A 16,967-nucleotide genomic window follows, 5' to 3' on the forward strand; every position below is an offset into this window, starting at 1 on the left:
AAGGGTGATGATCACTCAGAAGTCTAAAAAATGTTTCATCTCCAATTTTTTCCTCCACTACTATGTTCTTGATTACCCCTAATGAAGTTACCCTTCAATTTTCTTAAAGTTACAGGAATTATGAGCAATTTTCAGGGTTAAAAAGACTAAGAACGCAGAAATATTTTCTTTCTGGAAGGCTGTCAGTGCAGCAGGACAGGGAAAGGAGTTGATTTGACTCTAGGAGATTTTAAGCCGCATCTCACACTTAATTGTGTTTTTTTAACATCTAAGAAAAACGGGCCACTCACTTGAACCAGCTGGTAACTGTCATCATCATGTAGAGGGAAGCCAATAAGAACACAAAGTGGAAGTAGGAATAACAGTAGACGGTGCCTTTCTTCTCGTCGTAGATGATTCGCCGTCCCTCTTTCATATTCTGCTGCTCTTCAGCTTCTGGGGATAACAAAGGCAAAAGCAAATGCAATGTGAGAACAGGTGCACATTGCTGTGCGATGTGAGAACAGGTGCACATTTGCTGATTCAGCCAAACCATACTCACTAAATTCAATCCCAGGAAATGATGAGTAGAAGAGTTGCCAAAAGCCTTCTGTACCCTCAGGCGACTTTCTGCAGTCAATACAAAACCCTTTCCCCACTCAGCACCTTACTAACCAGGACAAGTTACCTAACACACATCTATTTTAGGAGCAGAGGAAAGAGAGCCCTTAAAACATAAAACTTTTGAAAGCTTAGAAGAAAAGGAAGAGAGGATAGACCAAGAGTTCCCAAGGCCCTGTGGCCCTCCAACCCAAGAAGAGTAAGCTGAAGGAAAGAAAGGATACAAAAATGAGGTGTCAGGACATCTTATTTTTCCAATCATCCTTTAGAAAGAATGTAGTCTCAAGTTTCTCTGAATCACGCTATATAATTTAACTTAAACATGAGCCAAAATATAGACTGCTTCTCCCTTGCCAGAGTACCGATGCCAACAAACAAATCCCAGCAACCATTGAGGAAGAAGCATATAAATCAGGGGTTCTTAACCCCAAGAGGTCTGGAAAGACATCAGGGGGTCTGTGAGCTTGACTTGAAAAAAAATCAACTAATTATCTTTATTTTCTCTGACCTCTATCTGAAATCTAACATTTCCTTTCCTTATGAATGTATGTAATAAGTAAATTATAATTGTATTCATTTCACCTGACTGGCAAAGAGATCTGTGGAACAAAAATGGCTAAGAACCCCTGAAAACAGTAAACTAGCTTTGGAATAACGTGCTTTCCCTTATTATTCAAGTTATTTGTTTCAAATGCTTACAGATTAGAGCTACAGGTGTGCAGGACCACATGTTTACTGAGGTACAGAACAAAAGATCTCGACTTACCCTCTCCATCAGGACCAAAACAGAAACAACACCGAGCTACCTGTAAAAACAAGACCCTCAAAGTTAGGCGGCTTGCTTGCTGCTTTTCTATCTCCACATTAATAATGCACTAAAGATCATCTGCATGCCAAACCTTCACTTAGCTGACTGTATGCTTTATTCCTACAACTGGATTTTTGGTGTTTTTTTTTAAGATACATAAATCACACAAAATGTTACATTAAAAAATATTAAGAGGTTCCTATATATCCCACTCCCTGCACCTCCCACTCCTCCCACACTAACTTCTTTCATTAGTGTGGTACTGAGCACTTGCTCTTTCCCAGCTGACTGTTCTAGGTGCTGCTGACAGGAAATGCAATGGACATGCAGTGACGCCACCCATGCCCTTTCAAGGCAGGACCTGCAGCCCACGCTAGCTGCTGAGAGTGCAGTGGGCAGACAGCCTCCGGGTGTCACCTCCTCAGGCTATGCCTCAGCTGCAGAGCCACCTCACCCAAGAGCAAGCCTTCCTGAGCAACCCACATCGCAGGTCAGATGACAGCAGATGCATAAAGGCCTGGCGGTTGGACTTCCTGGAAGACAACTCTGACGGACCATGTATGCTCTCAACCAGCCCATGGGGTTGGCAGAGGTTTGTCCAGCCTGCACTGCCCTTCGACATCTCTCTGCCCAGTCCTGCCTCCTCCCTCTTCCTTCCACAAGTCGCTCTCAAAAAAAAAAAAAAAAAATACCCTACACATCAAACTCTGCCTCCGCAATTGCAACTGGAGAACTTAACCTGCAACTCAAAGTGAACAGGACAAGATGCCTGCTCTCACAGAGCTCACCTTCTGGTGCTTTGCTTTACATGCCATGTCATTAAATCCGCAAATGTATGAGGCTGGGATTATCATCCTGTTTACAGTTGAGGAAACTGAGGTCAGGCAGGTTAAATAAGCAGCCCGAGGTCACAAAACTAGCTTCGTGACAGAGTTGGGACACAAATGCAGGATGGTGACTCCAACGTCCATGATTCATAATGGGTAAGAGGTGACAAGCAATATCTGGGAGCTGGTGAAGGTGACAGAGAATCTGAAATGGTAAAAGCTAAAGAATTGGGAAGCAAAAGCCCTACCCAGATTTCCTATTAAAACCTGGCTACTGAACTGGCTAACTCTGCAGAGGGGAAGGGGTGCCAGGCACAGGTATGGATGGGAAGCTTTACACTAAATAAACAGTCCTGGGCACCCTTCAATTTTCATACCTTGTATTTCTTACTTACTCAAAACAATAAGCTAATTAAATAGGTTCTAGGGAGTGGGTGTGGTGCAAGCAGTTGAGCACCTACCTGCTTCCCACATGGGAGGTCCTGGGTTTGATCCCCAGTACCTCCTTAAAACAAAAACAAACAATAAGCAAAACAAATGAAAAAAACCAACACAGGGGAGCAGATACGGCTCCGTGGTTGAGGTGGTTTCCCACATGCAAGGTCCTGGGCTCATTCCCCGGCCCCAGTACCATGAAAAAAAAAAAAGGTTATAAAAAACACACTATATGATTACAGAAGGACTCTGGCTAACAGGATGAGAAACATTACATGTACCAAGACAGTCTAGGGCAGGGATTCTTAACAGGGGTTCACGGACCCCCAAGGGGGCCGTGGAACAAATTCAGGGGGTCCATGAACTTGAACTGAAAATTCAACAAAACATTATTCTTGTGGGGTCATGTTAGTGTGGGTGCGAGATTCATTAAATAAGGATCTGTGGCTTTCACTTGACTGGCAAAGGAGTCTGTGGATCAAGAAAAGTTAAGAGCCCTTGGTCTAGGAAGTACTGAGGTCCCTGGCAGGTTCCACCTGAAGATATCTGAACTACAAAGAATAGAGCCAGGGGCAAGGGTGTGGGAGCTTGAGTTTTGGTCTCATTTATACAAGATAAGCCCTTGTTTCTACCTGCATGGCAAGAAAACTTGTAATAATAGAGGTATTAGTCTTGGCAGACGATTGGACCAAGTGACACTAAGATTCACTAATTTCATTCAGTAGGCCCAGTGCTGAGATCCTAGTTCTTTTTAAGCTTAAATTACTAAAAGAAACCATTAACTCTCTTTTTCAAAGGTATATCCTGTGAAATGTGAGGTAAGGAGAGCAAACCAACTTCCATTCTGCATGCGCTCCAGTTCAGACAGAAACCCTAGGATGTTTTTCCTTGGAACAAGGAGGAGAAAAATAGCCTCACGTCCCTCTCAAATTTAACATAGAGACTTGCTGTTCTTTGAGCTTTAACTCTGTACACAATAGGGATATTGAAACCATAACTGTACAACCTCAGTAGGTGGTCACCCAGTCAGTGGTGAGAACAAATGCCTGCCTTCTAGAAACCATTCTCTTCTTAATAACAGGCAGTAACCTATTCCAACTAGCACAGTGTCTATTTCATAAGTGACTGAATGAGCTGGTGAATGATGCTGGCAGACTGACAGCCCTTCATAATGGTTAACTATCCCCATGTCAGGTGCAGGAAAGACCATCCCCAGAGACCCAGCTATGGAGTAAAGTGCTCATATGTGGAGAGAGAACGGCTCGTCCATCCACAGAAAGCCATTACAACGCAGCCAGCGGCCAAGGGCCAGGCAGGGTCAGCAGCGAAGGCTGGGAGACTCCAGCAGCTGACACTCTACGGCAGCAGGGACTAAGAACACAGACTCTGGAGCCAGAACGCACAGTTTAGATACTGGCAAATTGAAACCTGCAGGGTTTTCTTATTTCTCTACTTTGTAAAATGGAGATAATAATAGCACCTCATAGGCTTTTTATGAGGACTGAATGCAATCACATATGTGAAACTTAAACAGCGGCTGGCACGTAGCAGTCCCTTAAGTCATAGGTGTCACAGGCAACCCCAGTTCTTTCCATTCTTGGGGCCAAGGCTGAGTGTTTTTCTGGTTGCCTCTACTACATTAGCCTTTTGGACTTGGTGCATGTTCCCTGCAGAGCTCCAGAAAAAGACTTTTACATAAATAAGAAAGTGACAGGCATTTTGCTGTCTGATAGGCAGCTGTTGACCACTCCAATCCTTGGACATGCAGGCAAAAGGCCTCAAAAAACTTGAAATCGATGTATTTATTGTTCATAATTCTTTACCCAATGAAAAGTCTACTTGATGAGATTGTTCACAGTCAATGAGCTAATGCAGGCAAAATGTTCAGCACCATGACTGGCACAGAGCAGGGGCTTAAGAGATGCTGTTTTCCTTCCCTGTCCTTCCTCCTTCAGAACAGTTCTTACTTACTCCTGGGGTCATGCTATGGAGGGCACAGGAAGATGAACGTACTTAGAATTAAAGGCTTCCTGAAAAATGGGTCTCCTAAGATGAAGCAGGACGAGGACAGAAAAGGAACTTACTTCAAGTTCAGAAGCTGCATATCGCCCCTGCAGAGCATCAGAACTCGATCTAGTTGTCGACGTCAAACTAAGAAACAAACACATAGGTCAGCAGGGCATGTTCATGTGAATGCCACACTGAAGAAAGAGGACAGGCACCTGGCCGACACTCTAATTAGTAGCGCACTGTAACCTACAGGTCCAGCTACATAAATAAAAGTAGTCTATCTTTCCCCACCCCGAGATGCTCCCTCATCTGTCCGCTCGTGGTCTGCTTTATTTTTTTTAGGAGGCACGGGGAACCAAACCCGGGTTCAGCTAACCATATAGATTCATCCAGATGATATTTACTGAGCGCCTCTTACGTGTCAGGCTCTGAATCAAACATTGGGGTTTCCTCAGTGAACCAAAAGACAACAATCCCAGCTCTCGTGCAGCAGCGTGCACGCTAGCTGGGAAACGCCCATGGTAGAGTTGCTCAAGAAGCAGGTCTGCTGGTGGAGAAACAGGAATCAACAGACTCAGTTCAAGCAAACAAACCACATGGGGCCACACTGCCTTCTCTGCTCATTTTCCTCCTCTTTCCCAAGGAGAAATCAATGGGATGCAAATAAACAATAAAAATCCTGCCTCACAAAGAGGTCCCCTGCATTGATCCAGGTTCAATGCTTATTTTGAGGTCCAATCAAGTACAATAGCATCATTTTCATTTCTGCTTTTAACAGATGAAAGCTAATACATGCCCATTCCACTCCCACTTCCCGACTGAGCTGCATCAGAGGAATGCATTTCCCAAGAAACACACACACCTTGTTCCTCCATTTAAGAATGTCATATATTGTGTCCAAAGCATAGAGAAATTATGATACAGTACATTATATAGTTTTCATGAGGAAAATATAATTTCTAATTTTTCAAAGAGAACAATATCTGAGATTTTAATCTAAAAGATGATTCTTTTTTTTTTAAGTAATAAATATTCTACTTTATAAATTCTTTGGAAACAAATAGCTTCAGAAAATTAAGGCTCTTGATTCTGGCACCTTTGTCACCTCACTCCCACCACGAGAGCACCAAGAGAGGAGGCTTTGTTTTTATTACCACAAATCTCTATATTCAGTCCTTCACTAGTGACATGACTTGTATCAGCAGATGTTACCTTAAACTAAGGTCTTTCTTCACTAGCAGCCTTTCCCCTCAAGATAATCTATACAGAATTATCAAGGAAATATAATTTTTTATAGGCTCTTTTGCCTAGAAAGTTCTCATCATCTGCATTCTGGTTATTACTAAGACCTATCTGCTTGGTCAGCACAACTCCAGTTGCTATAAAACAATTCCTAGGTTACCCATAACCTCTTCCTTCTTCCAGAGCTTTAACCCAATACTTCCTGTGGTGGGGGCTGGGGGCAGAGAAAAACTAGCAGCATTAGGTTGAAACAAGGCTCCATTGTACAAAATGTCCAATTCATTACAGTGTGTTTGGTATTCCTGGCCCCTACCCACTAAAAATAAATACATGAAAAAGCCTACCTCCCCTTACTTCCCCAGTCACTTGGGGACCACTGCAGTGCCCAGAATCTCTTCCACATCAGTAGACTATTCACCATGCAGGTGCCCCTCAGCACCTGGTGGGCACCTGCTTCTGTTGCTTTGGAGCTGGTCCAAGTATCCCACATCACAGAAAATTCCTAAAACACATGCCCAAACTTTCCTTTTGGAGACCACAGATTTCGGCCCCTTAAACTGACAGGGTTGGTCCATGACGGAGCCCATGACTCTTCCCAGCCTTTGTGTGATGCAGGTCAATCATGTTCCCACTATACTGTGTAACCTGTGACTCACGGCTCCCAAGAGACCTCAGTCCCGTGTGAGCTGGGGGAGGCTGCAACATGCCCCACATGCAGAACCATGAAGGCTGGTTCCAGGCAGGCAGGTCAGGAAGCAAAGGATTTGATAAAGACAGAAACCACCCCCTCCTTTTATTATTTTTCCTTAAGTAAAAGTAGCAGGCCCAGAACCATCAAACAATAAATACCTCTCCTTGATTTGCAAACTCGTCTGTTTAAGCCAATCTTCTCTCCAATGCCATTGAACCAACCTTGTACCTAGCTCCACAATGGCCTTCTGTATTGCTGTGAATGCCCCATTTTGAACCAGCAAATTGTTTGAGATTTGGCATTCAAGGAAATATTCTAGACAGCTTAAATAATAAGCAATTATTTTTTCTCATAAGCATAGGTAAAACTGAAATACAATGGAACATTTTACAGCACAAATGCCACCTAATATTATAATTATGCAAGTCATCCAGTTTATCTTTCTACCTCAGGGAAGAACCTTACATGGAGCCATTCCCCCAAAAAATGACTATCAACAAAGGATCGAAGGAAAGGTTTCCTGAAATTGGAGGTAGAGAGCTAAGGCAAAGGGTTCTGTGCTTCAGTTTCCTTAGGTGTCCAATGAAGAGATTCAATTTGATAGGCTCTAGGGGCCTTTCTAGCTTGCCAATTTAAACTTAAAGTTAACAGAGTAACAATTCCCATCAGAACCTAGAAAGCAAGGAGGGACTTAGGAATAGCTAATGGAGACGAATGTATAAGGAAGGTGGACCAACCAAAGGCTTATCACAGCAAGGATGCAGGCATGGTGGCTGAACCACAGAAGCCACCAGGGACCTCCTCCAAGGTAGGACCTGCCTGGAGTGTCCCAGTGGAGTGATACCTGGTGCAATGGAAGGGGGGTTTTGAGAAAAGGCGACTTCAGTGGAAAGCCAGGGACTGGGGTTTCAGCAAGAGCCTTCTTCCAAGCTGAGACTTCAAAGAGTAAAATATACTGATAGTATCCGGAAGCAGGGAATGGGGCAGAAAGTGAGACCAAGGATGAGGGTCTCCTATGAGCCCCTAGAGAGAAATATATTTGGGGGCTGGGAGAGTAGGAAGGGAACCCAGAGGGGTGAGGAAAGCTCAGTGAGCCTTCTATGACCTTACAAAGGAGTCAACCCCAGGCGATCTTGGACATCCATTGAAAATGGATGATTTCTTCTTTCTTTAATCTACAAGCTACCCACAGTCTTCTGTCTTCCTGGAGTTTCTATCAGGAATTCTAGATATTCCTTTAATCATGTTCAAATGATGGTTCCCACCCAGATAAACCACAGCCTCTTTTTTAACATCTCCCACACTTTCATTCCTCCGAGTCAGGGAGGAAAACATAAACTCTGTAAGAAGTTAAGATCTGAAAATCCTCCAATTAGGCTGATTCCTAGCCCTAGCCACGTTCCCTGTTCTCAAGGCCCTACTCTGTCTGAGCTTTCCTGTGAACTCAAAGATGATGTTTGTAAAGTTCTGAAAGCTGACTCCTCCTGGAGCTGCAGCAGATAATTACAACAACTATCAATCACCCAGGCTCCCGGCATGGCCACCTCACTAACTCCTGGGAGGAATGAACTGCCAGGCACCAAGCAGCTCCAGGCCCACGTGCTGCAGGAACACCCCACAGAGCCAACTGGTTATTCTTTCTCCCTACTTGGAGTGAGTTGCGGTTTTATGTCTCCTCATCCCATCAGGCTCTACAGTTTTGCAGCTTAATTACTATCATTGAATAGCAACGTTAGTTGTTGGCTTTCAGATAGGCTTCAAGCAGCTGTCAGCTTTGGAAATTGACATCTTTTGGGAATAGCACACTAGACCTTGCCAAGCTCCAGTATGGTGCCTCTAAACTCTGAAAGGGACATTTTATTTATCATCTCCCAGTCAAGGAAACTCAAGGATGGCTAAAAGGTGATTCTTATGCCTGCTAGAAACAGTGAGGAATTTCCTAAGTTCCATGTTGCCAGAGAACTCTATATGTGGCAATTCCACACAGCACACCAGGTAGAACTTTTGCAATCTTTTCCATTTATGGGTTTATAATAAATCCAGACCTTGTTTTAGCTGATGGGGCAATGTTTTTTTCATTTATCGAAGACATCCATCAACCTACAAAAACATACAATTTCATTCTGTCAAATACCTTCGTGGTTATTTTTCTAATAAAAGCAATACAAAAACAAAACAAAACCAAAAAGGTAGCTCACTGAAAAGGCCTAGAAATAATACAGAAAAAGTGGGGGAAAAATTATCCCATATACACACAATTATATTTTATTTTTAAATGGCATAATCCTATGTAGACAGTTTAATAACCTACTTTTTCCTCTCTTAATTTAGAAATATTTTTCCAGACCAATATAGAAAAAATCTGTGTGACAAATCATGAAATTAGTCTATGTTGCTGCCATTTTTCCTCAAAGATCAACAATTACAGATGCAGGAGGGGAAAGTCTGCTCCAGAAAGGGAGCCTCAGAAATCAGGATTCAAAGCTTGGTGGTTTTATGGTTTTCCTGAAAAATAAGATTTGAACCCCATCCACTACCTCATATAAGTAGGTTCTCATGAAACGACAGGGCAGAAAGTGGTCTCTTGGCCCCGTGCTGCAACAAGTAGAATATGTCACCATACAGTAGACCAACTGGGAATCAACTTTATACAAAATTATTTTAATAACCATCTGCAACACTAGCAAGCATTTTCTGGCTTGATGAATGACTCTGAGCAAGTACTTTATAAAAAGTCAGTTCTCTGATCTCTAAAATGTATATGTCCTTGTCGGCCCCTTTCTGGCAGGATGAGGTGATGGGAGCGGCAATGACAAATTTAATGTCTTACACACTGAAATGCAACAAACAAAACATAAAACAGAAGGAAAACTTCAATGTGAAAAGGTTATTGTCAAGGGAAGGTTAATTTTCAGTGAAATATGTACCCAGAATAGCTACTTCTATCCTTTCCTTTTTTTCCCTTTAGCAATCTTTAATTTTTTTTAAATTTTTTTTTATGGTGCAATAAACCCCACCATAAGCATGTGAAATATAGCCTGCTTTTATATCACACACTTTCAGAAGAGCTGCTTTGCCTACTTAACATGGTGGGTTTTAGCATAAAAGAAAAGGGACATTTCCTGTCTTTCCTGGCCTGTGTACAAAATAACCGTAGAGGCAGTGCTCTGTACTCTTTCCATCAACTGCAGAACAAATGCTATTTCCCTTGGATTAAAAAGCTGCCAAAACATTCTGGCATGCACTAATCTCTTCCTCACTTTGTGCTCCCTCAACCTCCAATAATGTTTTAGCAACTAATATTCAACCACCTTTTAAAGGATGTTAGGCAATGGTGCCACACCATCATCATATATTTATTTTATTTACTCCATAATAAATATGAGCAAGGTAAATGAAGTCCAAACACCTAGATTTCATGCTGTAATGCCACCTTTTATTTCTGGCTTTTTCCCCTCCCCCAAGAAGGTACTTGCTTTGCTGCCTTTATAGCTGCTGAACCTTTAAGTTCTTTCTCTGTGCCTTCAAAGTCTACATAGATGGCCTCAGATAACTCTTAAGACTTACCATGAATATAAGATGCAGGCAATCAGGAGGGTGGTACCCAGGCCCGTAACCAAGTTCTCATCTCTGTACAGGTCCTGACCAAATTCAGGTGTGCAGATGGTAATGTTTTTTCCATGTTTATCTGGAACTTGTAAAAGAAAAAAAAAGGTAATCATAGCCAAGTTAGAGAAGTCTGTTGCAACTCAGAAAAGTGTTCATTTTAGGAAAGCTCATGCAGCTTTGGAGTACCTCCTCAGAATGGTAAAGACTGATCACCGGGCATTTCTAGTCTACGGTGTGATTCAACTCAAGACTAGAGTTTTGCTATTGTCAAGGTGGGTCAAATGGTTGTAGATTTCATAGCACCACTCTCCACATCGGCACCTATCTAGAACAAGGTTCTCAATTAAGTTAGTGCTAATGGGTTCTACAGCTCCAGGACTTCATAGGAGTGTTGTTCTTTTCTAGTACTATTCAAACAATAGTAAAAAGAAATGTTAGATAGATTTTTGATCAATTCAACAGCTCTGAAAAAAGACAGGCAGTGTAGATATACTTGAGTACCTCTTCTCTGTCTCATCCTCTTTGGCGAAGGGTGGGGCTAAAGTGACAAACCTGGTGAGAGCAGCATAGCAGTAGTCCACTCCCTGCCTCCAAACCCAACAAGAAGTCATTTTACTGCAGGTGAGGTGATGGTTTTGACCTGAGGTGGTCTAGATGTTTTTAAAAAAATTCTTTTGAGAGGTTACAAAGTGAAGACTTCTATTACCATCAGTGGTAAATATCATTTATTTTTCATTTACCACAGAGTCTCCTATTTAAATTCCCAACCTGGGTTAGATAGTCAATTTTTTCCCAAAAAGGAGCTGTAAACAGAAGATAACAGTCCAAAAACCATTTTACAAACAGAATATGAACATTCTATGAGTCTGAAGTTAAGTTAAAATATTACTGGTAATGACATTTGAAACAGTAAACATTACTATGTATGCTGTGGTTTAAGAAATCTTTAATTTTAGTCCAGTGAAAAATGTCTAACTACAAATTTTTCTATTTAAGTAAAACCACCTGAAATTAAAAATAGATGTTTTTTTTCTGATTTTAAGTGATACCTACCATTTAAAAAAACAATTTTAGCCAGCTATTAAGCCAAGCTCAGAAATTAATACATAAAAAGCTATAAAAGAAAGCCTTAAAGAGACTAGATTTAAATATGCCTGCAGAATTAAGATAGGGCTTTTTCAGAAAGAGTTAAATCCAGGATGGGCTATATCTGTCTTTCCTACCCAGTGCCAAGACTTAAAAGAAGGAAATTTCATTTTCACAGTCCAAGTTAAGGACTTTCTTTAATGAAGTCTAGACCATCTTCCTATTTTGATTATTGCATCCCTGATAGCTAAATAATAGCTTCTAGAGACATACAGTCCTTCCTCTCCAAGTGAAAATGCTCATACCACAGGCACATGTGCCCTAACAAGGCAGCTTACCTACTTGTACAGGTTTGCTGGACAGAGCTGAGAAAGTGAGATACGTGACATAGCAGCTTATGAGTCCTGACTGCAGTAACCCAGAGTGTGGCTGTCCTGGGAAGCAACGAGACAAATTTAAGACAATGTTTTAAATTTCAACACTAAGAAAGCACATGTACCAAAAAGGGAAACTCCTTTCTCCTCACCATCAACCCCACCACCACCCCTGCCCCCTGCCTATCAGCTGACACTGCTTGAATTGGGGACCCAACTTTAAAGGGAAGAGAAGTTGTATATAATGTGTTTCTCAGATAAAACTAAAAAGATGTCGGGGTGGGGTGGGGTGGAAAGGAAGGGGAAAGAGTCGGTTATACATTGAGCCTAACACTGATATTTTATAGATAAATTCTACCATCACCGAGTTCTCTAGCAATGCCTTACTAAGGCTAAGCTATACTTTAACTTGCAGTCCAGGGAAGGGAGAATGGGGGTAGCGAGATGAGAGCTCTTATCTGTCAAAAGACAAAACCTTGGGTAATACTGAGTAAATACGAGAGCTGGTCCACGCTAGAGAGGAAGGCTCAGCACGCGTTAGGAGAAGGGCTTCAACATCACATTTACATTAAGTGTTCAGAAGTTTCAGAGTAACCAGGCTATAATAAGGGGATTTTTCTTCTTATGTGTGAAAATTTCAACCACTTGTTGACATGAAAGGATTCAATTTTACCAAGTCTTCTATCCAATCAAATTCTTCTAGAATTATCAATAATAAATTATAATTGCCAATACCGGTGTGAAAACATACCATGTTGTAATATTGCTCTTTGGCATGGGAATAAGAGCTTTCTTAGAAGCTGAAAGCATTAAACCAAATTCTTCAAAACGTGATACCAATTTCAAAAGATATTATAGTATCTAACCCAAAGGAGATTTTAATCTGAATGTCAATAATTTGTCCTAGGAAATTCTTAATTAAACAAATAAAGGAATTTGGAAAACGTACTCTCAATTTGGGCAGTTGACTTGAAATTACTAGAACAGAAAAAAAAATTTAACTTCTAAATTTATTCAATACACATTGCCTTTCTAAGTCACTTTATTTTAGAACAAAGAGGGTATAAGTTTATTGGCCATATTTTCCTTTTCCTACCTAGAAACTTCAATGTGATGTGTATTTTATCCTCCTTAGAATAAGATACCAACAAGAAACATTTGTCTCTGTAACCCCTAAAATAGCATGCCAGCACAACACATCAGAAGTAGTTTATGAAAGACAATTCACACCTATACTTTCTAAAACACTTCCAAATCCCATTTTCCCTCTTTCCTTTTGGCTGTGAAACAACCTCGAGCAAGGTCAGGCTCACGTGTTCCTTTCTGTTGGCTTTACTGAAGAAGAAGCTGAATCTAAGGACGATTAACTCAGGGAGCCAGCTGCCGGCTTAGCCGCAATCGGATTTCCTGCTTCCTGACTTCCAGCCCACATGCACCCCACTTTCTGGTCCACAGTCCTTGAGTGAGAGGTGACACCAGAAACAGTGCCTTCCTGTAGCTCTCTCATTCAAGTTTTGTCAAGTTTTTTTTGCCACCCAAACAAGGGCATTTTCCATGCAAAAGCTCCGTGAGGCAAATCATTCAATAATGGTAAAACCTATCTCCCTACTTACTAATTGCATTAAGTTCAGATTTATCTAGGTGTCCCTTGCCCTGAGGCTTGAATATAACATTCAGTCCCAAGTGGGATGTGGAGAGGAGACTGGTGTCCCATCTCTCCTAGTGCTGGTCCTTCCACGGTAAGGTAGGACATGACCACGGTGTCTACAAGAAACCCCCTGGGCTTGCTCTAAGATACCTAGGGAAAAAATGTAAATAAGGAAGAATGGAAAAAACTATGCTTACGATTTTGGACACAGGGTGAGATGGCTACCAGTGAAATAAGCAGGCACAGGCCTCCATTTACCCCCAGGAAAATTTTGTTTTCCATGCAACCGTCTCTCTCTGTATAAAACACGGCCATCAAAATCAAGCCTCCGGCAGCAACGGAATACATGATGAGCGTCACCAGAGCCAGAGCCGCGTACCACAGCTTGTTAGTCGCTGTGCCTGCAGTCCTGTTTCTCCAGGAAGTGGGTAAGAGGGAAGGAGGGAGAGAAGACAAGTCAAGGAAGCACACAATTCTCCGACATTTACCATCCCCCCAGGCATTAACTAATGCTATCAGGCCCCTAGGCAATTATAACTGAGCTGTCCAGAGACATTATTTTAGCAATGAGTTTGCTGTCAAAGCTAGAAGGTTCTGGTATATATGCAAACTTCTTGACTCAAAACATCATTTTCTCTAAGCACTGAAAAGAATTACATTTCTGCTTCAAGTTATTCATTCATCTACTAAAATGAACTCCTTGAAGACCCCAAATCTGATTTTACTTTAGCTTCTCCTTTCTGAATTTGAACCCTGAGAAAGGTTTTAAGAGTAGTGAAAAGTGGTTCTTTGCTGGGATTCTCTTCCAGGTTTGTTCATAAACAAACAGCCTGGAGGGCCACCTTCTCTTGAGGGAGAAAAACAAATGTACTTTGCTAAGTGAAAGACTGGCTGATCTCAGCTCTTTTCTCCCTATACTGAAAAGGAAGATGCATAATGGTACAGTTTCTCCAAAATATTACAAAGTAAAATAATCGGAAATAATAGAATTTGATGTTTTTTAAAAATAGAGAATAAAATCAGCCAGGAAAAGAGTAAACCTTACTGGGATTTACAAAAAAAAAAAACAATAGATGGAATCAATGTGCTTTATAGTTTATATAACTATTAATAAAAGGGTGGGAAAATATGAGTGGTATTTTAAATCTACAGAAACTGATCAGAATAAAGGAAAGAGTATTTAGAAACAAAGTGAAGAGGACAGAATAATAATAAGGGGATGGGCTGAATCACTGTCATCTGCCTTGTGATTACATTGTTCTTTGTAACCACATTCTCACAACCCTTCACAGAGGGAGCAACTTGCTTAATGTTTCACAGAACTGGAAAGAATTCAAGCAGCCCAGCTAAAATGTTTTAATGATGAAAATGTACTGCAGCCAGAGGCAGAGGAAATAGGGAGGAAAGGCCAAAACGAAAATGACCATCGTATCCCTGAAACCAAGCCAGGCACTCCAATGACCACAGAATTATTCTAATATAAAAGGCATATAAAGGAAATGAGAGCAAAGGAGACTTGAGAAAAAGAAAAATCTAAGACCCAAATAATAATCAAAAATGGCAGAGAGATAGAATATCACACACACACTGCTGACTTATGTGGGCAGTTTCCAATTTTTCTCTACTAGTCTTTTGGGCCATGGTATTAGCATATGAAGGATTTATACTTAATTTATGCTTACAGTCTCAAAATTAAACCTCCAACTCCAACCTCTCCCCTGACCTCTAGATTCATAGTATCCAACTCTTTACTCAACCTCTCTGCTTAGTCACTGTTGGCTGCTATCTATCTCTTCCAGCATTCTCCCCTCCCCAACCATCAACCCATCACCAAATTCTACTAATTCCATCTTCAGAATATATCCCCAATCTAACCACTGCTACCAACTGGCTCCAAGCTACCATGTCTTTCACCCAGATTATCTCCAACTAGCCTCATTACTTACATCACTGGCCTCTTCCAGTCTTTTCCCAACTTAGAACATAAAAGTTTTAAAACCCTCCAATGCCTTCCCACCTCACTTAAAAACCACAGTCCTCACAATGGCCCCCAAAGCCTTACATGATCTGCCACACTCACCCAGCCACACTGATGTCTCTCAACATGCCAATTACAGGCCACACACAGCCCTCCCTCATACTTTATCATTAAGTTTTTCCCTGATCATAAGACAGTAGCCTATCCCACTTGATCTCAACTGGTTGTCAACTTCTGACGGCTGGACACTATGCCCCTTATCTTCAAGGCCCTTGTTTCCTTTGCAGAGCTTCTTGAACCACTACTTCACTGTATGTTTGTGAACAGTCCCTGGCCAAATGCATTGTCTCCACTGCTTTACGACCCATTTTGAACTCAAATAAGAAAATCATTCTAATTTGCTTTTGTCTAACATCATTTCCATAGTCTAAAACAAATACAAAATAAACAGCAAGTAATAAGTCATTAGCAAAAAACCATAAAGCGAGAAATGCACATTAAAATGATGTATAACATAACACTTAATTTAAGAATGTATGCCAATATCAAATGGCAAATTTCAACAATGCAAAAACCGCAATTACTTCTGCACCAACCTTATATCTGTTTAATTAATTATTATCTACCTTCCCCCAGGAAAATGTAAGCTCTACCTTGGCTCTTCCATGAAGAGTGACATGAGTATTATATTTTCTAGACTAACCTTGTAAGCAACCATCTCTATTAAAAACAAACCACAACAATAATAACAAAAAACACTAAAACCTGTCAAACTAGATACATTTAAATGAAAATAACAACACTAGGGACCTTCCTAGCTTATTCCAGAGTTTCCGCAGACAGACCAACTACGAAGAGGTTGACTAAAGGGATTTTGTTGGGATATCAGCCTCAAGGCCTAGACGACAGCAGCATAGTTTGTTGCAAAGCTCTTAAGTCATTTTTACTAAGTGGTCTCAAGAAAGTTTTTAAAGCAACGAAACTCTTCCAAAATGCCTGTTAAAACTTGGCATCAATATCTGGTCCCAGAAAATGGCTTCAGAATCAATCAAAACATTAAAATCTGAGCAAAGAAGCCAAAGGATTCTCAAGGGAAAAGCCTATTAATGGACAAATCAGGCACTTTGTACCAAAGATGTTAATGTTTCATTATGAAGTTCCCTATTGGAAGTATATGTGAAAATTTTAGGAAAAAATTGAGGATGACAGCATTTATTTTGTCTAACAAAAAATTAAGGGTGAAAATACATTCAAAATCATCAAGGAAAGAGTGACATTTAATCAATTAAAATATATTTCCATCTCATTTTTTCCCTCTATAGCTGTGAAAATAGTCACATAAAACGATCATAAAAGCTTTACTGGGTACAACAGGTAGATATTTTTATTTGTATTTTATGAGTAAAGAAAAAAAATACAAAGAGTACTTAAGTGTTTTCTCCAAAGTCACAAAGATAGTCAACCTGGCCTTAGAACTCAAGAAGCTGGACCCCTGTCTAGTTGTCATTTCCTTAATGTGGCTCAGCAAGAAAGAAAACTAGCTATTAATAGGTTGGCATTTTCCACTCAGCCTGGAATATGAATTCTGTTTTCAAAGCACTTAGAAAGAGCCTATCTTTTTAAAAAGCAGGATTGGTTGTCTGAAATAGCATAGCAACT

At 40.9% G+C, this 16,967-nt stretch overlaps 1 protein-coding gene across 1 annotated transcript in view; it reads right to left on the reverse strand.

Moving 5' to 3' along the window:
• SERINC5 (serine incorporator 5) overlaps positions 1-16,967 on the reverse strand; it is a 111,511-nt gene that overhangs the window by 6,200 nt on the left and 88,344 nt on the right. The window contains exons 6-11 of the mRNA XM_058275404.1: positions 13,528-13,739; positions 11,647-11,742; positions 10,181-10,307; positions 4,755-4,821; positions 1,367-1,406; positions 291-435 (exon numbers count right to left, since the gene is read on the reverse strand). Of these exons, the coding sequence (XP_058131387.1) occupies positions 291-435; positions 1,367-1,406; positions 4,755-4,821; positions 10,181-10,307; positions 11,647-11,742; positions 13,528-13,739 (687 nt within the window). The remainder of the gene's footprint in view (positions 1-290; positions 436-1,366; positions 1,407-4,754; positions 4,822-10,180; positions 10,308-11,646; positions 11,743-13,527; positions 13,740-16,967) is intronic.

This window comes from Dasypus novemcinctus, chromosome 2 (genome assembly GCF_030445035.2).
Source record: "Dasypus novemcinctus isolate mDasNov1 chromosome 2, mDasNov1.1.hap2, whole genome shotgun sequence".
NCBI classification, from domain to species: Eukaryota; Metazoa; Chordata; class Mammalia; order Cingulata; family Dasypodidae; genus Dasypus; species Dasypus novemcinctus.